General features: G+C 43.6%; 2 protein-coding genes across 14 annotated transcripts in view; one reads left to right on the top strand and one right to left on the bottom strand.

Moving 5' to 3' along the window:
* DEPDC5 (DEP domain containing 5, GATOR1 subcomplex subunit) overlaps positions 1 to 4,429 on the bottom strand; it is a 117,320-nt gene extending 112,891 nt beyond the window's left edge. For all 10 annotated transcript variants that reach the window (XM_058531856.1, XM_058531858.1, XM_058531857.1 and 7 more), the window contains exons 1-4: positions 4,312 to 4,429; positions 3,521 to 3,638; positions 1,100 to 1,187; positions 417 to 463 (exon numbers count right to left, since the gene is read on the bottom strand). In XM_058531856.1, the coding sequence (XP_058387839.1) occupies positions 417 to 463; positions 1,100 to 1,187; positions 3,521 to 3,578 (193 nt within the window). In that variant the 5' untranslated portion in view covers positions 3,579 to 3,638; positions 4,312 to 4,429. The remainder of the gene's footprint in view (positions 1 to 416; positions 464 to 1,099; positions 1,188 to 3,520; positions 3,639 to 4,311) is intronic.
* Positions 4,430 to 8,933: 4,504 nt separating this feature from the next.
* The window catches only part of PRR14L (proline rich 14 like), a 71,174-nt gene continuing 56,839 nt past the window's right edge, over positions 8,934 to 23,268 (top strand). For 2 of the 4 annotated variants that reach the window (XM_058531852.1, XM_058531851.1), the window contains exons 1-2: positions 8,934 to 9,037; positions 17,158 to 17,682. In XM_058531852.1, the coding sequence (XP_058387835.1) occupies positions 17,209 to 17,682 (474 nt within the window). In that variant the 5' untranslated portion in view covers positions 8,934 to 9,037; positions 17,158 to 17,208. The remainder of the gene's footprint in view (positions 9,038 to 17,157; positions 17,683 to 23,268) is intronic. The other 2 variants (XM_058531853.1, XM_058531854.1) reach the window with 2 other exon arrangements.

The following is a 23,268-nucleotide window of genomic DNA, read 5'->3' as shown; positions in this document are numbered from 1 at the left end:
CTAAGAAAGAAAGATGACAAAAAGCATCCAGTACAGTGCCTCGCACACGTGGTAGGTAATCATCAATATATGTTTCTTTCCTCCCCTCACCAAGAGTAGGCGCTTAACAAATATTTTGCGAAAAAATATAATATTTAGGAAACATGATCTTCAACTGTTTTTTTTGGAGTTAAGTGTAAAGCTTCACCTATTCAGATTAACTTTCCTCCTGACTCTAAATAGTTTCTTCAGTGCCCTCAAGATGCTAACAAATGAGATTCCTTGGCAGTTTTGATATCTGACAATTTTTCTAGGGGAACACAATTTGATAAGGAGAGAACTAGGCCCTCATTCCCTGGGATTGTGAAGAGAGATTTCTTACAGTTTCTAGAAAAGAAAAGTATAAAAATCTTAGGGAAGAGAGATGGAATTCTTACCTTTCTGTAAATCTTCCTTAAGTGACTTGACCTGCAGAAGCAGAGGGCTGGGGAAAAAAGTAACAGAGATGGCATGCTGTAAGCAGTAACTTTCTTCACTCCCGGTAAAAGGCAAACAGATCACTCTAGACATATTGTAACTTGCAGCACAACAATGGGAGAAAGTTCCCTTAGAAACAGAGAAACTGCACTTGCATTCAAGGAAATGGATAAATGCTACAAAATTGTTCACAGAGTTGTCATCTCAGCTTTAAAAACAGAAAGAATTGGGCCAGCTCCATGGCGTGGCAGTTAAGTTCGCCCGCTCCGCTGCTGGTAGTCCAGGTTGGGATCCCGGGCGTGCACCGGTGCACCACTTGTCAGGCCATGCTGTGGCGGCGTCCCACATAAAGTGGAGGAAGATTGGCACGGATGTTAGCTCAGGGCCAGTCTTCCTCAGCAAAAAGAGGAGGACTGGCATGGATGTTAGCTCAGGGCTGATCTTCCTCACCAAAAAAAAAAAAAATAAAACAGAAAGAATGGACTACTTTTAAAAACATTATTGGTTTATCAAACCCCAGAGGGCAGGAGCATTTTTATCCCAAGGCAAAGAGCTGTCTTGCCCTTCAAGCCCTTTAGACAAAATATCACTTGGAAACAGCAGGCTGCCCAGTCAGTTCCCTTGATCCTAATGAGACACTCACCTGTATTCATCGTTGGGGTGAGCAATCTCCACAATGTCTCCAAGCTTGATGTGAGGAAATACTTTGGGGTTCACGACTAGCTCATCATCTGAAAGACAGTTCAGTGATCTCAAGCAGAAAACACACTCGCTTGGATGACAGGTTACAGTCTACGTTCTCATGTGGGGTCCTCACAACCCATCAGGTTGGTATTACACCGCAACTCGAAGATGAGGTTCCATTTTAAATTGAGATTTAGATTGACTAAAGGATTTGCAAAGGAATATAAATCTAGTGAGTAGCTGATTGGGACAGTGTTCAGGTACCTTTGTCTCCAGAGCCCAGGCTCTTTCTAGCACTCCACCGCTCTCAGGGAAAAAGCAGCCCTTACTCTCTGGGAATTAGGCCTCTGGGAAAAATCCTTTACTCCCTCAAATATTGTGTATCTGGCATACACCACGAACAAAACAGCCTGGGTGCCACAGATACAGCACAATCCCTTATATTTACACAGTGTTCACAGAATTTCCAAAAATTCTGTCTTAATGTGACCCTCACAATAAATCTTTGGATCTAACAGAAAGGAGGAAGTAACCTAGGAGATAAAGCAAGTTACCTAAGGGTAGATAGCTAGTCACAGCACAGCCAGGACTGATTACCAGTCCAGGGTTCCTTCTACCTAAAGCCCACCACCTCTCATATGTCATAAAAATTAGCCAAATAAAATGCCCTGGACTTTGAAGGGCCGCATTTGACCAGGGAAAAACCTCAGATATTTGACACATTAGGGTCAAATGAGAGCCTTAAAATATAGAGAGGACATAGTTTCATATGTTTATCTACCCCCGCCCCCACTGGGGCTGGGGGAGAACTCTTTCAAATATAACAAACTCAGAACCATAAAGATGGAGTGATTTTCCTTTGTTTTGGGGGGAAAGACATGGCCTTTAATTATGCTAGAACCATGACAAATAAGTATATCCAGATTTCAAATATAATCAGACCCAAAAAAAATTCAGCCTAGGAAAGCAAAGCACTGGGCTAATCCCAAATTTTGTTTGGTATATTGTTTCCATCGACAGTTTTATGCCAAATCCTCTGTGAAGTCTGCCCCTAACTTCCATAAGCTGAATTAAACTCCCTGAGCATGTACTCTGTTCTGCTTCGTTTTATCATTTCCTTTTTGTACGTCTGTCTCATCAAGGTCAAAGCTCCTTAGGGACAAGAGACCTTGTCATATTCATAATCTTCATGTTTGGCACAGGCATGCACCTAATATTTGCTGGATATATGTTTATAGTCCTGCAGGAGACTGGGTACAGCACTTAGCTACCTTTGTCTTGTACACATGAAAAAGTAGACTTGTATACATTGTATATACACTGTGTATGCTGTATCCTTGTATCCTTCTCTCTGTCAAAAGTTATTTCTGTTGTCTATTCAATTCTACTCCACAAATGTTTAGGCAGCATCAACTGCATACAAAGTATAATATTAACAAGACTGTGCACTTTAGCAGAAATTGTGTTTTAAATATAGCAATGCTTGGTATATCTTTGTCCTGTAATTATAATGGCTACATTTATTGAGCAGCATAAAGGAGCCTGGTACTCTGCGAAATACTTTACATACATCATTTTACTTAACCCCAAGACCTTATGATATAGAAACTATTGTTTTCCCTTTTTTTGTAGTCCTTGCCTTTGGGAGGCTTATATATACATAACACAGAAGCAAATACACACTAAAACATAATTTTAAAAACACTTGTGTTAATTCCAATTTCTCAGGCAAATAAGGTCATTAGGACAGAAAGGAAAATTATTCCTTTACCAAAAAAAATCATATTACTAAAAGTGCCTTTGTATTCTGCAGATTTACAGACTCAAGGTGTTAAGAGAAACTATTCTAAAAGGCTTGAATTTGTAGATAAGGTAAACCAGGAATCTGCCCCAGGTCAAAGGAAAAGTTAGATGGAGAGCTGATACTGGATTCTGGTTTGGTGCAGGACAATGTGTGTGTCCTGCCCCTTCTCACTATGAGAAGCCAGACAAAGGTGCACGCTTTGATCACACCTGTCTTTGCAGAGATACTACTTCTCTCTCATTGAATCTAAGCTCCTCTTATCTGGCAAATCAGTGCAGGCTGGGATTTTATGGAATATATACAGTAAACATGTAATAAAAATACAAACAAATAAAGAGTGGTAAACTGGCAATATTCACAATGTTCCTTAGATGTCAGAATGCAAATGCTTTTAGAAGGGGTCTGTCTTCTCTGCTCCTATTGCCCTCCCTGATACTGTATTATACTTGCTGCTGCACTCAGTTAAGCTGCCTGTCTAGCCTCGATTGTCACTAGTTGGTGTGTAATTTTCTAGGCCCTGGACACACCAGAGCCTCAGCCAACTTACACAACCCCCAAAGACCAATCAATACTGACCACTGCCCCCAAAGCCCTTCTTGTGGATGACGAGTTTGTAGACCTTTGTTGTTCTCATCTTGTACTGCTGTTTCCGTCAGCTGTGCCACGCTTGGGGGAGAGAAGTCATCTTGCCTCCCTGCCATTAAAACACAAACAAAAAGACTTCCCCTTGCAACTGCTCTTCGATTTTAGGTCAGTGCAAACACTAGTGTTGCTCAGCTGAGAGGTGGCACCAAGCCTTGGATGAAATCATTCCTCCAATTACAAGGAGGGATGGAGAACAAGCAGAACCACAGAATCTGGGACCTAAGGGGAATTCGGGCCAGGGTCTAGTCCAACTTCCAAGAACATATTGTCTCTACTACACTTTAAAGGGAAAACTTGTAGTGAATACAGCACTTATTACCGTGCCTCTGTCTAAACCAGTAGCACCCAAATATTAAAGAGATCTTAACAGAGGTTAGCGCACTCATTTTGTAGACGAGGAAAGCAACGGAAGAGCAAGGGACTTGCCCAGAGACTGAGAGGCACTCCCGCCGTTCACGTTTCGCGGTCAATGTTCTGGGCAAGGAGAATATAAACAGGAGGAAGGCAAGGGGTTCGTTCTTCGAACCTCCATCTGTGCAAACTCTCAGCGGTTCCTCTCCCCCACCCTCATTTCACAGCTGAGGCCACCGAGGCTCAGAGAGGGACAGAGACTCGTATAAGGTCACACAGCGGATTGGCGGCGGGGCCAAGACTCGATCCTGGAACACGGCCCCCTCCCTCACGCTCCCCAAACTCGGGCCCGGGCGGGCAGCTCCACTCACCGGCAGCTGCGGAGCCCCCTCCCGCTTCAGCCCGGGGCCCTTGCGCCTCCTCTGGACACCCCGTCTACGCCCCCACAGTCCGAGGGGCTTCCGTGCCCGACCTCGAGACGCCGCCCGTCCAGCCCCAGCCCCAGAGCGCTCACCTGAGAGCCCGCGCCGCTCCAGTGGCTCCGCCCATGGGGCCCCGCCCCCTTCTCGCCCCCCCCACCCCGGGCCGCTCTGGCCTGGCCTCCGCCTCATCTCGGTGTCCGCGCCACTTCCCCATCCGGGACTTGCGCCTGAGGCGGGGCGTGGCGTGCGGCCTTTAGCTTCTGGGGCTGGCTGCGGTTCCTGCTCGGGGGTGGGGCTGCTGCTCGCCCTCGAGAGGAAGTCCTTTACGTCCCAGACGTTGCGAAATAGATCCGAGCCCAAGAGTTTCGTTTTCGACTCGGTGACCCCCCCCCCCCCACCAGGGCGAATTCGGGCGAGTCTCCCCGGATCTGTAAAGGGAATGTTCTGGACCCTCGCTTGGCCTCACCAGGCTGCTGAGAGGCACAAAATAATGTTTCTGGGAGAACGTTTGTAAGGTGCAAAGGGCTGAGCACGTGCAACTTAGTGCAGTGGCCTCTGCTGGGAAATACCCACTTTGGGGGACTTTTCAAATCCTTCCAAACCCCAAATGACGTTCTGTGCTTCGGCTTATTAGTAGCTACCATAGCTTTCACAGACATCTTTATGTAATCGTCACATCCCTATTACGTGGCAGATACTATTGTGTATTTACAGACAGGGAAACAGGAAACTCCTCGAAAGGAAGCAAGGACGAAGACTGACCTGGAAGCAAGGACGAAGACTGACCTGGTCGAGTCCAGCTGGGTTCCCAAGGCTGAATGTTTAACCAGCATCTTCATGTCCACACCCAAGGGCTCAGCCTAAGCCGCTATCTGTTGGGACATCTTAGAGCTGCGTGTGCTGTGCCTGCAGCTGGCCAACGGCTCCTGACTAGTTGCCGACTCCATCTAATTGACCTATGGTTTTCGCAAAATTTCTGAACGTTGAAAGAAAGAAGCGTGGTATACCACAGGGATACTTGAGAGTAGGCTCAGGGGGCCCCTGAGGTAAGACGAGTAAGAGCTTCCTTAAGCATCCATGTTTTTCTTTAGGATTCAGAAGTTAAATAACTATTAAATAATTGTAATTTTTTATATTAAAGAAAAACATATAATCAAGAGGACTGCAGCAGTTACAAAAACTTTCAGGGATAAAATGTTAAACGTAAGACACATTTTTATGTTGCCAGTTCAGGGGACACACCCAGATCCCGGGGCTGTGTTCTGTCCTAGCAGCAGTGGCTAGTGGGAAGTTCTTCCATCCCAGAGGGAACTAACGGGATTCTCTCTCCCTGACCCTCAGAGGAATTTGATTTCTTCTCCTGAAAGATGTCCATAATTGGTGTCATATCTTAGAAATGCAAAAATTTCACTTTTGTGGGTGTGTGAGGAAGATCAGCCCTGAGCTAACATCCATGCTAATCCTCCTCTTTTTGCTGAGGAAGATCAGCCCTGAGCTAACATCTATTGCCAATCCTCCTCCTTTTTTTCCCTAAAGCCCCAGTAGATAGTTATATGTCATAGGTGCACATCCTTCTAGTTGCTGTATGTGGGGCGCAGCCTCAGCATGGCCGGAGAAGCGGTGCGTCGGTGCGCGCCCGGGATCCGAACCTGGGCCGCCAGTAGCCGAGCGCACGCACTTAACCGCTAAGCCATGGGGCCAGCCCCAAATATTTCACTTTTTAATTTGGCAAAAACCTGTAAAAAACCTTGGCAAGTTTTGATTTTTTGTTTTTTGTTTTGTGAAGAAGATCAGCCCTGAGCTAACATCCATGCCAATCCTCCTCTTTTTGCTGAGTGAGAGTTTTAAAAATTGTCTAATGCTGGTCAAGGTTAGGGAAGGCTGGAGCTGGTAGCTCCCAGGCTGGGAATCCAACGGCCGTGGTTCTACAGTCACTGTGCTACAACCACGTGCATGACTGCCTGTTTTTAGCTGTGTGGCTTTGCACAAGATACTTCTCTTTTCTCAAATTTCTCCTCTGTCAGATGGGAATGAAAAGTACACGTCCTTCGTCCTTCACAAGGTGTTTGAGGGCCAAATGAGGTGAGGGACATGTTACATTAGGTCTTTGAAATTAAAAGAATTTAAAGTGCTATATGAAGGTAGGGTATTAGTAACTAACCCAAATCATGGAATTCATCAGGAAACTGGCTCTCCTCAACTTTTAGGAGATTGAATGATATGTATGATGTTTCTTTTGGACCCCTTTGTGCCTAACACAGAGCTAGGAGCAGGTCTGGGACTAGGGTGAGGTGGGGAAGGGTGGTGAGACACTTGCTGTAGGGCACAAAATGTTAAGGGGGGGTGCCAAAAAACTCAGTGAGCAAGATGAATATTTATTTAATGCAATATTTTAAAAATCAAAATTAATACTAAAAATCCATGATGAACAAAATATCACATTTTTAAATAAAGACAATACCAATAATGGTTTTGTGCAGTCATATTAGAGCCTGAGGCAAAAGGATAAACCAATAATAATGGGTTTCTCAGATCCCCTTCTATAGGCATGTAGTTGCCTGAGAAAGTACTTGAGGATGTGCATACTGTAAATGTAGAATATATATATATATATTTTTTTTTTGCCTTTCTTCTTGGTGAGGAAGATTAGCCCTGAGCTAACATCTGCCAATCCTCCTCTTTTTGCTGAGGAAGACTGGCCCTGGGCTAACATCCAAGCCCATCTTCCTCTACTTTATATATGGGATGCCGCCACAGCATGGCTTGGTAAGAAGTAGCTAGGTCTGCGCCCCGGATCCATACCTGCAAACCCTGGGCTGCAGAGGCAGAGTGCGAGAACTTAATCACTACGCCACTGGGCCAGCCCGTAAATGTAGAAATGTTTTAAAGTGAATTTCTAGTCAGTTCATCCCAACAGCATCTGTGGTAGCCAATATATGAACTGTACATGTATATGGACGATATATGGACTCATACAGGCTGTAGACAATAGGATTGGCATTTGAGTTTGTCTATCTCCCGCCCTGACTAAAGCTGGGAAAACCACTCTCTCAGCCAAAATGGTCCACATGTTGACTGTCTCAAAGATATATTGATCAGAGAAGAGAGAATTAAAATCTCCCAGAGACCTCCAAACCTCTAGCTCTCTAGTCAGCCAGGTTAAGGTCCAAGAAGCAACTGATTTCTATGTTTAACACAAGGCTGTGTGATTTGGGGCAGCTTGATTCCATTCTTGGGACCTCCTCAATTCCCTCTTTTTTTTTTTTAGTATTCCTGAATGCTTTTATTTTTTTTTAATGTGCAGAATTTTTTTCTTTAATTTTTTGTTTATTGTAGTAACTGGTTTATAACATTATATAAATTTCAGGTGTACATCATTATACTTCTATTTCTGCATAGATTACATCATGTTCACCACCCAAATACTAATTACAACCCATCACCACACACATGTGCCAAATTATCCCTTTCGCCCTCCTCCCTCCCCCCTTCCCCTCTGGTAACCACCAATCCAATCTCTGTCTCTATGTGTTTGTTTATTGTTGTTATTATCTACTGCTTAATGAAGGAAATCATACGGTATTTGACCTTCTCCCTCTGACTTATTTCACTTTGCACAATACCCTCAATGTCCATCCATGTTGTCACAAATGGCTGGATTTCATCGTTTCTTATGGCTGAGTAGTATTCCATTGTGTATATATACCACATCTTCTTTATCCATTTGTCCCTTGATGGGCACTTAGGTTGCTTCCACGTCTTGGCTATTGTGAATAACGCTGCAATGAACACAGGGGTGCATGAATCTTTATGCATTGGTGTTTTCAAGTTCTTTGGATAAATACCCAGCAGTGGAATAGCTGGATCATATGGTAGCTCTATCCTTGATTTTTTGAGGAATCTCCATACTGTTTTCCATAGTGGCTGCCTCAATTTCCTCTTGAATAACAGTCTTTTCCTTCCTTCAAATGTCTGTTGAGTTAGTCTACTTGTGCTGGACACTGTACTAGGTGTTGAGCATAGAGTGACGAACAAAACAGACAAGGGTGGGAAGGGACGAGGATCAACGAGTCAGTAACGACATGAAACAAAGCAATTTCAGCTAGTGTTAAAGCTAAGAAGAAAGGAGCATCTGGAGGCAGATTGGTAGTCAGTGAGATTAGAAGGAGCAGGGGAATGACAAGACCTAAAGCACTGATTCCACTTATAAAAAGATGTTTTGGGTTGCCAGAGTGGAAGACGAGAGGCCCCTAGAGTTGCAGCCATCCAGGCCAGAAAAATGGTGGCCTGGGCCAGAGTGGTAGCAGTGGAGACACACTCTGAGCCCTGGGGCTCAGCACGACAGGGTCAAAAAGTATGTTCCCCTTTAAGAGTCCGGGCCGCAGGGGCGGGGCCTCGGGCCGCTGGGGCTGGCCCTAGGAGTGAGCGCGCGCTGTGCGGGGGCGGGACGTGGGCAAGCCCGCATGGCTGGCTCGGGCCCCGGATGAGGAAGTGCGCGGGGGGGGGGGGGGGGGGGGGGGGGGGGTGTTAACCATAGAGACGAACAGGCGGTGGCGGCCGGAGCGCCCCCGGGCTCTCTCAGCTCCGTAGGCTCAGGTAGACTTGGCGGCGACTGGGCTGCGGCTGCAGAGCCCGGGCCGGCGGGGCGAGCGCGGGCCGCGGAGCAGGCCTCAGGGTAAGAGGCCGGGGGCGGGAAGGCTTCGGGCATAGCCGCCCCGTCCCACTCCACCCTGAGGGGACCCTCCACTGGGCAATGCAGGCTGAAGGGGAGCCCGCCCCCCCCCCCCCCCCGGGGCATCGAAGGGAACGAGGCTGCTTTGCGGGCGGCGGAACGACCCGCGGAGAGGGAGGAGACCAGGCCCCGCGTCGCGAGGGGGAAACGGCTTCTCCGAGTCATGGCTCCGGCGGGGAAGAGATACTCCCTTTCAACCTCGATGCGGCGGGGGACCCCCAACTTTTCTCCCCGGGGAGGATGACGCCCCTTGTCGTGGGCGTACGCTCGTCCTCAGCTCCCGTGCATTTGTCGGCAGAGGGAGACTCGCTCCCGGGGTGCGAGAGGGCGATTCTTAACTTATTAAAAGAGGGATAAGAGATAACCCCAAACAAGACCTTTCCCCCGTGTTGGTCAGCACCCTCCAGGTGAAGAGCGAGACTCAACTTGCCTAAAAGTGGCAGAGAGGATCATCCTTCCCTGTAAAAGAGAGACTTACCTCTCCTCTTTTATTTTTCGCCTTTACCCCGAGATATAGAGGAAGACCCTGAATTTACTTTATAGTGTTAGAAGTCAGCCTTTCCCTCCTCCCCCAATCATGTCCACAGAGGGAGCGTCGCGCCTCTTCTTCCCTCAAGTCTCTTGGTGTGCAATGAGCTCCTTTCCCTTGCAGTTACGAGCATGGCGTTTGGAGTGTGATAGTTGCAAGCCTGGGTCTCCCACTTCCCATCTTTGTGACCTTGGCTAATTGTTTAACCTTTCCCAGTCTCAGTTAGTCCATCTCTAATTTGGCTACTCTTTTCGTAGAATTGTCATAAGGGCTAAAGGAGAATTTGTGTAAGTTCTTAGTACATAGTAACCTTTTGGTAAACTGTTACTGTTACTTAATTTGTTTTTTTAAAAAAAGGAAACTAGTATCTTCCACAGAGAAACATGTTTTTCCATGCATGTCTCCTCCCATCCCTCCCCACCCCCATCACAAGGGTGCAGCCCATCCTTTCTCACAAGAAAGGAGACTTTTCCCCTGGGCTGGACAAGGAGGCACTTCTGCTACTTTTACGTCCTACCATACTCCCCAAATTAACATAGAGGGCCTCAATTAGAATAATCAGGAAAAAAGTTTTGTTTTTGGAAACAGGTCTGTACTCCAAGAGGGAAAGAGACCTGATACCAGAAGCCAGCGTTTCCTTTGTCCACAGAAACTATCACTTCTTCCTGACTGGATTTTCTCCCACTCCCCCTACTTGCTCTAGTGATGAAAAAGCTTCCTTCTATCTGCACACCCCTCACCCCCAAAGAGGAAGATTCCAGCTTCTTTCTCTTGCTCTCTCAAGAAAAATAAGAAAAATAAGGCTCTATACCTATGAGAGGAGGACTCTTTCCTGCTCTATATTTATAGTGGCACAGATGGTTTCTTTTCTTCTCTTCCTTTGAAAAAGAAATGAAAATCTTTTATGCAGTGAGTCTTTGTCAGTAGAAATTAGGAGCATTTTCACTGTTCCACTCCGCATGTGGAGATAGAAGGATCCTTTTTCTGCAGGCTCATAAAGAGAGGAAAAGGAAACAGTGTATGATGCTTTTGAGATTTTCTGCACACTCCATGTTGAAGAGCTAGGCCCTGTTTAGTATGTGGACTTCTTTGCGGCACTTTGTTTGTCTAGAGATCTTGTTAAAAGATTCTTCTTTCTCTGTCCCTCAAGAAGAGGCCCCTTCTCCGAATTCTTTCATGGAGGGATTGGCTACAGTGTTCGAATCTTTGGAAAAGAAAGCCCCTTTCTCAAGGTGAAAGGATTGTTGGGAACTTCTGAGGGCCTGATCATTATTGTCAGTATTGCCCCTTGACACAAGTGTGGCAGCTCCCAGTGTTACTAACTGTTCTTTAAGAGCAGCCCCTTTGCATTGGAATTAAAGGGAGGGGAGATCTTCCGACTTGGGATTGTTGGGGTACATGGTTTTGTGTTCTGCTGTTTTCTTTGTTTGATTTTTTTTTCTATTTTTTGCTTATTGCTGTAAACTTTGTGCCCCCAGAACTTTTGTTTTGGGGAGTATTTGAACAGCTAAAGTAAAAGTTGCCACTTTGTCATGTTTTTAGTCTTAGGTGTTCTAATGGGATTGAGAGCTGCAATGTTAATCTTTCACTGGTAGTTTGGTTTTTGTTGTTTTTTTTCCCCTTGCTTTTGTTATTTGGTGGGATAAGAATTAACGCCAAATTGCCTGAAGACACATGAAAGAAAAGCTTTCCATCTTTTTTGTATGTAAAGTATTCTTAAATTACCCCTTGGATGCTTGCAATGGGGATTAGTCTGAGCTCTGTACCACCATTGTTGGTGTCTGTAGGTGTACTTTGCTGAAACAAAGTGAAATAGAAAAGTTATCATTTAGAGTCAGAGGATTTTTATGGATGGCAGGACCCTTTGACATTATTTTGTTTACCTTGTTTATTTTACGTGTGAAAAACAAGACCAGGAAAGTGAAATGACACAGTCTAGGCCATGCAGCTAGCAGGATAGGGACCCTGGTCTCCTGACTTGGACACCAATACCTAGACTGCTTCCCAGCACGGCATCTACATTTGAGACAGAAAGATCTTGAGATGATTGTTCTCAATTCAAAAGAATTTCTTCTTTTACTGGAGTAACTTTACCTAATACTCTCTATAAATTTATAACGTCTTCTTTTTTCAGGAATAAATTCCTTCCCTAAACAATCTAATTCCCATTTGTGTTATAGTAAAGATGACAAGCCAGTAGCAGCTGGCAAGAGTTGTTTGTGAATCTATGGTTTATTTTTTGCTTATACCTCAAACTAGATAATTACTTGGTGTCCTCACCAAGTAGGTTGGTTATAAGTCATTAGGGTTAAGCTGTAAATCCTTGTCTTGATTTTTTTTTTTTTTTTTTTTGTGAGGAGATCAGCCCTGAGCTAACATCCGCCAATCCTCCTCCTTTTTTGCTGAGGAAGACGGCACTGGGCTAACATCGGTGCCCATCTTCCTCCACTTTATATGGGACGCCGCCACAGCATGGCTTACCAAGCAGTGCGTCGGTGCGCGCCCGGGATCCGAACCAGTGAACCCCGGGCCGCCGCAGCGGAGCGCGCGCACTTAACCGCTTGCGCCACCGGGCCGGCCCCCTTGTCTTGATTTTTATAAGCATTTTACTCACTCTTTCCTCTTCAAGTTTATTTAACACTCTAATGTAAGAACTTTTATGATTGAAGCAGAGAGCTGGCATTTGGAAAGATACAGATAAAATAAAGGGTTACTACATTTACCAGTTATTCTTTATTGCTGCGTATTTGGATCTTGGGGAATAATGTTTAAAATTTTTTTTAACATAAGTAATATATACTTATTGTAGAAAAAGAAAAAAAGTACGACATACAGCTAAGTCATTCGTGATCCCATCACCCAGAGTAACACTCAGTATTTGGCTTATGTTCTTTCAAACCTTTTCCCTATGTGCATACTTATTTTACCAAAATAAAACAGTCCTCGTGTTTATTTAGTTTGATAAACTATCCCAGGCAGCTTGCTTTGTAGAGGTATGTTTCTACACCGTCATTTTTAATTACTCCATTGTATTCAGAAATTGTTTTAAAGAACTCGAATGTCTTGTTAATATTTTGTTCTATTTCTGCAGTCTTGTGGCATTACCGATATTTTGATAGATGGCTAAAATAAGAGTTTGTTGATGCAAACAAGTGAGCTGAGAGTAATTTTAATCTGCTACTTTATGCTTGCATCTAAATATTACTTCATCTCTGAGGGTTCCAGCCGAGGCACTCAGCTGTTCTTGGTAACTCAGCTGCAGATACTGCTCAGAAACTTGAGGACCCAGGATTGGGCTAGGAGAGAATGTCTGTTTTGGTTCGATAGCCAGCGTGCCTAGTTATTTTACAGGTTGAAATTCTTAGAATTCTGTCTCTACCAAACAAGAGTATCAAGAGATGATAGCTTTGTGGTGTTTGGCTTTTGTAAATTGGAAGTTATCTTTTGGTGACCAAAGCTTTAAAATTCTATTTTGGCCAATCCCAGTTTACAGTGTAGATGGAGGCATAGAGAAGGGAAGGTAATGGCACTGTTTTCCCTGAAGAATATTTTGAGCTATTTTATGTGATTATCAATGTTGCCCCTTCATGATAAAGATCTATTTAATAAACGTGTTTTTGTGCATGATCCTGTGTTTGAAACAAAATCCTGAGTTAGGACTGTAGGGATGGAAAGTTGTGGGATTTGTTAGCGACACTGTGGGAGTTGAGTCCGTGCGCCACAAGTGCTAACTGAACGGCAAGTGGAAGGTCAGATACAGTTATATGAGGATTCAAGTCTGAGCTCTAGGATAATGGGAGGTGCTGTTCGTTACTGAGGGAGGTGGGGGTGGGCAACAGGATCAAAACTAAGCATGTAAGTTTACGGAGGGCATCTTATTCATCCTTGTTTCTCACAGCTTTCCATGTAGTAAGATTCAATTATTTGGATTGAATGGGTTCTATCTTAGACCTGTTAATTTTGGGAGGTGCCATCCTAGTGAGTGAAACATTAGGTCAGGAACTTGAGAATAGATTGGGATTAGGAATAGGTTTCTTTTTTTTAAAATCAGCCTTATTAAGGTATCATTCACATACCATACAATTCACCAACTTCAATTGTACAATTCAGTGGTTTTTAGCATAGTCACAGAGTTGTGCAACCATCCCCACAATCAATTTTAGAAGATTTTTATTGCCCCCAAAAGAAACTGTCCGTTAGCAGCCACTCCCTATTTCTCCAACTCTCCCAGCACTAAGCAACCGCTAATCCACTTGTGACTGTATAGATTTGCCTACTCTGGACATTTCATATAAATGGGATCTTATGTGGTCTTTTGTGACTGGCTTTTTTTACTTTCCATAATGTTTTCAAGGTTCATCCATGTTGTATCACAAATCAGTACTTCATTCCTTTTTATGGCCAAATAATATTCCATCATGGATATACCACATTTTGTTTTTATCCATTCCTCAGTTGAGGGACATTTGAGTTCTTTTCACTTTTTGGCTATTGTGAATAGTGCTACTACGAACATTCATGTACTAGTTTTTATGTGGACTTATATTTTTTTCATATACACCTAACAGTGGAATTGCTAGGTCATGTGGTCACTTATGCTTAAAGGGACAGTTTTGAATCATGCTCATAGCAGAAAGGCTGCAAGAAAAGACGAGGTCGTCAAAAAAGTGAAACCTGACAATAAAGACATGTCAAGGATTAAACTTTTGAGAACACCCACACCTCAGTGGCGGGCAGGGGGAGAGGAGCTCTTGAGCACAAGCTGGCAGAGTGACTCATGAAGCCGATAGCATCAACAAACCTGCTCTTTCACAGTATCCTTTCCTGCACTTATTCTTCTGGTCTGTATGTGGTGTGACAACTGAAAACTGGATTGTGTCTGTTATTGGGAAAGGGAAACTGAACCAAATTAAAATTGAGCACTTCCTACCTTTTTTTGGCATCAAATGGCAATTCCACTTTAGCTGTTAACCTACACACACACACACACACACACACACACACACACACACTAAATGGCCTAAAATCTACAGTGCCCCTAGAAATATCCAGGAGGAGCCAGCCCTGTGGTGCAGTGGTTAAGTGTGTGCGCTCTGCTGCTGGCGGCCCAGGTTCGGATCCCGGGCGCGCACCAACGCATTGCTTGTCAGTCCATGCTGTGGCGACCTCCCACATAAAATGGAGGAAGATGGGCACGGATGTTAGCTCAAGGCCAGTCTTCCTCAGCAAAAAAGAGGAAGATTGGCGTGGATGTTAGCTCGGGGCTGATCTTCCTCACAAAAAAAAGAAAAGAAGAAGAAATATCCAGGAGCTAGAGGAGAAAGGGGAACATTGTAGCTTCAAAAAGAATGCATTTCCTCTCAGTGCTGTTGATGAAAGGGTTTCCTTTGATTCTTGCCATACTCCTATCCACAATAGTTTTTCTCTCCTCCCTTTTTTGAATTCAAGTTTCTTCATCAACCCTCCTGTGTTACCTAAACTTTATAGACCAGCAACCTGAAGTCCTATAATCTCTAGTATTTAAATCAGTAGTGTAGTGTTATATCCTTTTACCTTTGGGCAGGGTTCCTTCAAAACATTAAGGTCACCCCATGGATGAAAGCATAGGAACGTAAGTAAACCTTCCACCAGAGGTTAGAAAACCAGGAGAAAGGCAGAACTGTCCCAAACGAGAGGACCTGTCATCTGCCCTTCTTCAGCCCCCAGTTTCAGTCCAGGTAGCACAGGTCAGCAGATGGGACGGGACCTTCTGTGCAAGGAGGAAAGATTGTAAACCCAGGAGTATTTCAGGAGCAGGGTACTTTTTGACCTGGAGGGCAGAGCACATGCCTTTTATGTAAGTGATGTGTGGGTTCCCCTGGATAATCAGGGTAGGGATTAAGACAGGGACCAAGGAAGCTGAGTTGTAAAGATTTGTATGGTATGTTGGAGATTCCCTGCTGCTCAGAAATATGAATGTGGTCAGTGGAGAGAAGGTGGGACAGCTCAACAGTCAAAACAATTTCGTATCCAGCGATGGATTTCACTTGTATGTAATATGTTTATTTGGGGAAAAGGTGTATGTTAGGAAGTGGTAGGAGTAGAAATTGGCTGGCTTTCTGAAATACCTTTCCTATGAGCATTTTGGCCAAAGGGATTTGCCATCAATACCTCAGATAAATCCTTGTTATGAACTCTAAATTGCCATGTGTCTCTCATCTTCTGTCTTCTCTTGTTAGGGTCAGGGAAAGCATCAAGAATGGAAGCATGTAGTATTTTATTTTGTTAACCAATTTCCGCCTTGGTTAGGGCAAAGTGGATTTTTGTTGTGGAGACTGCACACATTTGGTAGACTAAAATGGAAAAGTTACTAGCCAAGAAACCCTGGTTCCTAGTGTACCATTCCCTAACTGTGTGTGTGTGTTTTGACTACTTTAATAATACAGTACTGAGCCAGCCCTGAACGCCTCGTGGTTAAAGTTCAGCGTTCACCGCTTCGGTGGCCCGGGTTCGCTTCCCAGTTGCGGAACACCACCACCCGTCTGTCCGTTGCCATGCTGTGGTGGCGACTCACATGGAAGAACTAGAACGACTTACAACTAGGATATACAACCATGCACTGGGGCTTTGGGGAGGGGGAAAAAATAATAATACAGTATTATGAACTACTTAAATATCCATATTTTAGCAAATAACCCATGTTTCCACTACCCAACACAAGAAGTGAAACATTACCAACACTATGGAAGCTCCCCCAGGTGTCCCCCTTCCTTCTTCTCAGTTAACATGTAATATTTTGGGCAGGTCACTTTTAACCTCTTCAGGTGTGATGTTAAGATCTAAAATGGGAAGATGATAGCTGCCCTACTTAGCTCACAGGATTGTTGTGAGAATCAAATGAGTGGTGTCTATGAAGGCACTTGGAAAATCTCAAGACGCTGAATAAAAATCAGGAAGGATTCTGCTAAAGAGCTAATTTAGTAGTGTCTTTTGCCAGCCTGGGTAGATACAGCTCAGGTGTTTGGTAAGCAGTAAAGGAATAGAATTCTGTTTTCTCTGTATCTTCTTTCATAGAGAATTCTTCCTGAGGAAAAGTCAGTGTATCAGATTCTTCAGAGTCCCTCAGTATGTATTCATTCAATAAATATTTACTGAATACCTACTGTGTGTCAAGCACCTATTCTGGGCAGTGGGGATATAGCAGTAATACCCTGAAAAGAAGTAGAAAACCATCTTTTTCTTCTAGTTCACATCAGGTCTATCCTTGGGTGCTTAGACATGTCTCACTTTCATCTACATTTGTTGGCCCTCCAGATTTAAGTTGAGAATTGCTCATAAGGCAATATTTGAATCGAGATTAGACAGATGTCTGTTAAAAGTTTAAGGTGTTTATTTTTCCACACATTCACAGTCTATTAAAGAGGATTTTTTGGTGCCAGATAATGCTGGCATTTGAGGTAGAATTTTTTGCCCTTATTTTAGCCAGTTTGAGCTGAGATCCTTCTTCTGCCCTATAAGGTTTTAAACTTTTATCCCTTCCTTTGATTTGTGTCAGGGTGAACCGTTTGATGTAAAAGACTTGACTCCATAATCTACATCTGCCCTAATGCTGTCATCCGGAGTAGAGACTCAGCCAGTTCCACTTGATTCCTCCATGTCTGCCGTGGTACAGGAATTATACTCGGAACTCCCAGTAAGTGTCTCCAAAGAGCTTCATGCTGACCCTGAGCCAAGTGTGATTCCAGATGTAAAACCTGGAGCCTCAAGCTCTCTTATAAGTCAGAGTAGGGCAGTGCCCTTGGAGCTGCAGAGGACCCATGCGGAAAGTTGTTGTGAAGAAACCCCTGACACCTTGGATGATGGGGGTGAGCCTGGGCGGTGTGGGCTGGTGGACTCCACGGCAGCAGGTTCTGTGGCTTCTGGGATCTTGGATAGGGAAGAGAAAACCAAAAGCATGGAGCTAAAGGTCTTCAGAGATGGAGGGGACCAGGCGGAAATTGTAAGAGACCCCTGTGAGGGAGCAAAGGAAGACCCATGTCAACATTCCACAGCTGCTGAAGAAAAGATCAGCCCAAGTCAGGTAAGAAATGAGATCTTGATTCAGTCGAGTGTGAATGACAGCTTTCCAGGTAACACTTCACATGATAAAGTACGGACGCTGACAGGTAGCTTATGATTTCTTCTTGAAACATTTCCAAAATGTTCATTTTGATGTTAACTTTCTTTTGATAATCTTTTAAAACATTTATGTCATAGACACTTGACGAGAGGAAGTGCTTGTCTAATGAAAGTGTCACTTCTCTGAAGCAGCTACTGTATATGGAATGTTGAGTTTGTGGTGGTCATATGGTATTTCTGCATCTGATGTTAAGAAATGATGTGTACTCATTCCTTTAGTTTTGGTAGTGTCATGATTAGGATGGAGTGAGGTGTCCAGAGATAGCTTTGAAGGAGGCTGTTGATCCAGGTAGGGCTTCATAGGGTGGATATCCTAGAGTGATCTCCATATCTTAGAAGCTGGTCCTTAGCGTCACAGGTCCAGAAACTTGACTTTTATGTTTTAGTACATCAGAGGTGATGGTTTCCAAAGGACAGACTTCTGCTAACCCACTTCATGAGAGGCTAAAGTATAAATCAGAAAGCCTATTTTTTAATTAATATGCTATGAAAAGTAGAATCATTACTTGGTAGGACAGGAGAAATCAGATCTCTCTCTGAGTAAGATGGGTTAGTTAGGTGAGACTAATGGTTAATGAGCTGTGATAGCCTGATGGACCTAAATGATTATACCTGCCAGGTGGACTAGGCACCTTGGATGGTGCCTTAGACCAGAGGTCAGCAAACTTTTTGTCAAGGGCCATATAGGAAATATTTTAGGCTCTGCAGGTCATATGGTCTCTGCTGAAACCACTCAGCTCTACCATTGTAGCATAAAAGCTAGCATAGACAGTATGTAAACCAATGAGTGTGGCTGTATTCCAATAAAATCTTATTTGTAAGTATATGTGCTGCTCCGTGGGCTGTAGTTTGCCAACCCCTGCTCTAGACTCACTAATAAATTCATACTCTCTGGGTTTCTTTTTTTTTTTTTTTTTTTAAATAGAAGAGACAATCCTGTTTCTTCATCTTTTTTTTTTTTTTTGTGAGGGAGATCAGCCCTGAGCTAACATCCATGCTAATCCTCCTCTTTTTGCTGAGGAAGACCGGCTCTGAGCTAACATCTATTGCCAATCCTCCTCCTTTTTTTTTTTTACCCCCGAAGCCCCAGTAGATAGTTGTATGTCATAGTTGCACATCCTTCTAGTTGCTGTATGTGGGATGCGGCCTCAGCATGGCGGGAGAAGTGGTGCGTCGGTGCGCGCCTGGGATCCGAACCGGGGCCGCCAGTAGCGGAGCGCGCACACTTAACCGCCAAGCCACCGGGCCGGCACTCATACTCTCTGGGTTTCTTGGACTAGGCTGCATTCCCCACCTGATAAATACATCATTTGTTTACACAGATTACAGGTTAATTGATTGTTGTTAGTAGGCTGCATGTTATTGACCATAATTAGGAATGGGTAAATGATTAAGTAACCATAATTAAGTAACATGATATCAAATTTTATGCTGTGATGACCTGTCTTTAAAAATAGATTTAAATAAGTGAGGTAACAAATTTAGGATCTAAAAGTTTCTTCTTCTTCTTTTTTTTTTTTAATAATTTTTATTTATTTATTTTTCTCCCCCAAAGCCCCAGTAGATAGTTGTATGTCATAGTTGCACATCCTTCTAGTTGCTGTATGTGGGACGCGGCCTCAGCATGGCCAGAGAAGCGGTGCGTCGGTGCTCGCCCGGGATCCAAACCCGGGCCGCCAGCAGCGGAGCGCACGCACTTAACCGCCAAGCCACGGGGCCGGCCCTCTTACTTCTTGATATGGTGCACTGAGTCTAACAAAATGAAAAGTTTCTTACTGCAATATTTGATATAAAAGTGTGTTATATATATGAGGTATAATGGATACAACATAGCACTCATATGTCTATTTATATATATATATACATACTATCCAACCTAACAACTAGAAGATTACTGTCTCCCTGTTCCTTTTTTAAACCATCCCCTTTCTCCCTTCCAGCACCACCAGGGGTAAATACTACTTTGAATTGTGTAAAGCAAAATGAAATTTAATAGATAGAAATGTAAGATTTTGTACTTGGTTCCAAAAAGTGAGCTCCACAAGTGAAAAAAAAGGCAGAAATATTTATGGGGAAACAGAACACCTGCAAGTTTGGGCCGTTTGGGCTGGTCACTTAGAACTGACTTTGTGGTGTGGCTGCCGAGGAAAGCCGGTTTGCTCTTAATATATGTGAACAGAAATGTGTTCGCTGGACTGAGAGATGGTGGCTGTGCTCTCTTGTGTGCTGTTAGCCTACAGCCAGAGTAGCACACTCACAGGCCCCTCTCTCCCCAGCACTCAGATAAGCTCAAGATGCTGGACATGTGGGGTGCAGAGGGAAGCAAGGAATGTGTCAGCATTGGGGTTCCTGACCAAAGTGGATCCTGTCCCCTCTCTCCTCCCTATGCTGAGCCTGGTGTCGTGTGGGAGGAGTATAGAAAACCAGGAATGCATTCATGGGTAAGAGTTCACACTAAGGACAAAATCAGAAAATGCACCATGGAAGACTGGTTGCTGGGTATGTCTTCCTATGAAAGAGAAGTAAGGGAAGCCTTCCAGGATTTGGAGGGCTGTCAAGCAGAATGGTTCTGTTGCGCACAGTTAGACTTGGTGGGAGACACGGGGCAGTGGTGGCTCCTAATCATTCTCAGGTCATAGGACCCTTTGGAAATCTGAATGAATGCAGCAGACCTCAGAAAAGCAGACATACCATTTCAGAAGGTTTGCAGAGCCCAGACATCCTTGGACCTCAAGATAAGAACTCTTGCTACGTTGGCAAAACACCACAAACACAGCCAAAAGACAACGGCAAATTAAGAGAACATATCTGCAACATATATCAGAAAAGGGCTTATATCTCTAAGATATAAAGAACTCTTAAATCGAGAAGGAAAAACCCGATAGAAAAATGGAGGAAAGACTTGAATAGATAATTCACTCTGTGTGTTGTGTGTATGTGTGTGTGTGTATTGTGCTTAAACACATGAAGAGATGGTCAGCCTCATAATTAGAGATGCAAATTTAAACAACTCGTGATACCACCTTTTACCTGTCAGGTTGGTGAAGATGAAAAATTGTGACAACATATCTGATTGGGAAGACTGAGGAAAAAGATATTCTCATACATTACTGGTGGGAATGCATACTGGTACAACTTTTCAGAAGAGGAGTTTGGCTACACCTAACAAAACTACCTGTGACCCAACCTGTTGACCCAGTACTCTCATTTCTAGTTATCTACCCTGAAGATACACCTCCAACAGTATAAACATACATATACACAAGGTTATTCTTTGAAGCAGTATTCATTATTGCAGACTATTGGGAGCAACCTAAATGTCTACATACAGGAGAGAGGTTGAGTAAGCTATGGCATATAAATGTCCATACATGGAGCATTATGCAGCCATAATAAAGAGTGAAGATCTCCGCATACTCATATGGAGTGGTAGTATTTTGCCTGTATACTCTAAGACTAAATCCAAAAAAAGAACAAAACATTTTGGTAAATTTGTTTTTCACAAGGGTGTGGCTTAGCAATTCCTAAACTACTTTATGTGTATTCTAGGGTTGAGTGAATTGGTGAATTTTATTGTGGATGATGAGAGCCAGGTTTCTCACTGAAAGAGAAAGAAATTGCAAATAGGAGGGGAAAGGGGTGTTGCTATGAGGAACCCTGTGGTGTGAAATTGGAATTGGAGTTAGCAGTATGAACTTAGGGTTTTTAATTATTTATTTATTTATTTATTTATTTTTTCCCCCAAAGCCCCAGTAGATAGTTGTATGTCATAGTTGCACATCCTTCTAGTTGCTGTATGTGGGATGCGGCCTCAGCATGGCTGGAGAAGCGGTACGTCGGTGTGCGCCCAGGATCCGAACCTGGGCCGCCAGCAGCGGAGCGCGTGCACTTAACCACTAAGCCACCGGGGCGGCCCAGGGTTTTTAATATATACAGATAGATACAGAAACGTTTGCTAAAATGTTTTGTTCTTTTTTGTGTGTGTGTGAGGAAGATTGGCCCTGAGCTAACATCTGTTGCCAATCTTCCTCTTTTTGCTGAGGAAGATTGGCTCTGAGCTAACACCCGTGCCCATCTTCCTCTATTTTGTATGTGGGACTTCTGCCACACATGGCTTGATGAGTGGTGCGTTAGTTGGTGCCCGGGATCTGAACCTGGGAAACCTGGGCTGCCAAAGCGGAGCACGTGAACTTAACCACTCCACCACTGGACCAGCCCCAAATGTTTTGTTCTTTTTTTGGATTTAGTCTTAGAGTATATAGTCAAAATAATGTTTCCCAAAGTTACTTGGGTTGCTTTTCTTCTCCATCCCCCCTCCCTTAGTGTGGTTCTGTTCTTCATTTGTGTGGGTGTATGAGATAGGGCCTAGAAGCAGTGACACCTCATAGCAGTGAGTACACTTAGCACTCAGGTCTTGGTTTCTATATAACATCTTCCGATTAAAGGAACCAAAACTCTTTGGAGAAATGCTGTTTCAGTTCTAGCACAGGGAAAAATACAAGATAAGCCTGGACAGTTTGTGGTGAATTGCTCAGAAAATTATGGGGATGTATCAAAAGGACACAGGAGCCAACTTGGAGGGATTCCCAGTGGCCAAAACTGGGATGATTTGAGCTTAAAATAAATAATGATAGTAAGGAATTATAACTCATAGAATTAAATAAATATCATGAAACCATGCTGATATAAAATAATTGAATAAATAACTTGAAAGCCATTAAAGAATTCCCATTAATATATATAAAAGGAATGATAGAAATAAAAAAGTCATCATTTGGCAGCCATCACAGTAATAATCATCTCCAGCAGGGATCACCAATGGATGTTAAAACTAGTGGCTAAAAGTTTGAATGAGCAACAAATATTTATATAGTCTCAAAGTATCTCCTCACAAGATATTTAATAATTACAAAGGGGAAAATAGTAACTTCACAGTGGAGAAATCTGGCAGACCCCACCTGAACCAAGTGATGGGAGTTCACCTGCCCAGGAATGAGGCACCCCAATGCCAGGTGCCTCCTGAGAGGATGCACTGAGAAGAACCAGCATCACTTCTGTGGGACTCCTGCCCCCAGAATGCCTCACCAGAATCTAGTCATGAGGAAACATCAGACAAACCCAGATTGAGGGACTTTCTTTCCAAAAGTGTGCAAGTTATGAAAGATGAATACCTAAGGAACTATCTCAGTTTAAAGGAGACTAAGAAGATATGGTGACTAAATGCATCGTGGATTGGATCCTGGTCCTAAAAAAGGATGTTATGGAGCCATTATCAAGATTTGAATAAGATCTATAGATTAGTTAATAGTATTATATTGGTATTAGTAATTGTACTATGTTTATTTAAGATGTTAACATTAAGGAAAGCTGGATGAAGACCATACAGGAAATATTTTTAACAATATTTGCAAGTTTTTTTGTACATATGAGAGAAATTATTTCTAAATCAAATGTTTAAAAATTTTTTAAATTTGAAATTATAATAGTA

This window comes from Diceros bicornis, chromosome 35 (genome assembly GCF_020826845.1).
Source record: "Diceros bicornis minor isolate mBicDic1 chromosome 35, mDicBic1.mat.cur, whole genome shotgun sequence".
NCBI classification, from domain to species: Eukaryota; Metazoa; Chordata; class Mammalia; order Perissodactyla; family Rhinocerotidae; genus Diceros; species Diceros bicornis.
This window is presented reverse-complemented; position numbering and strand designations above follow the sequence as displayed.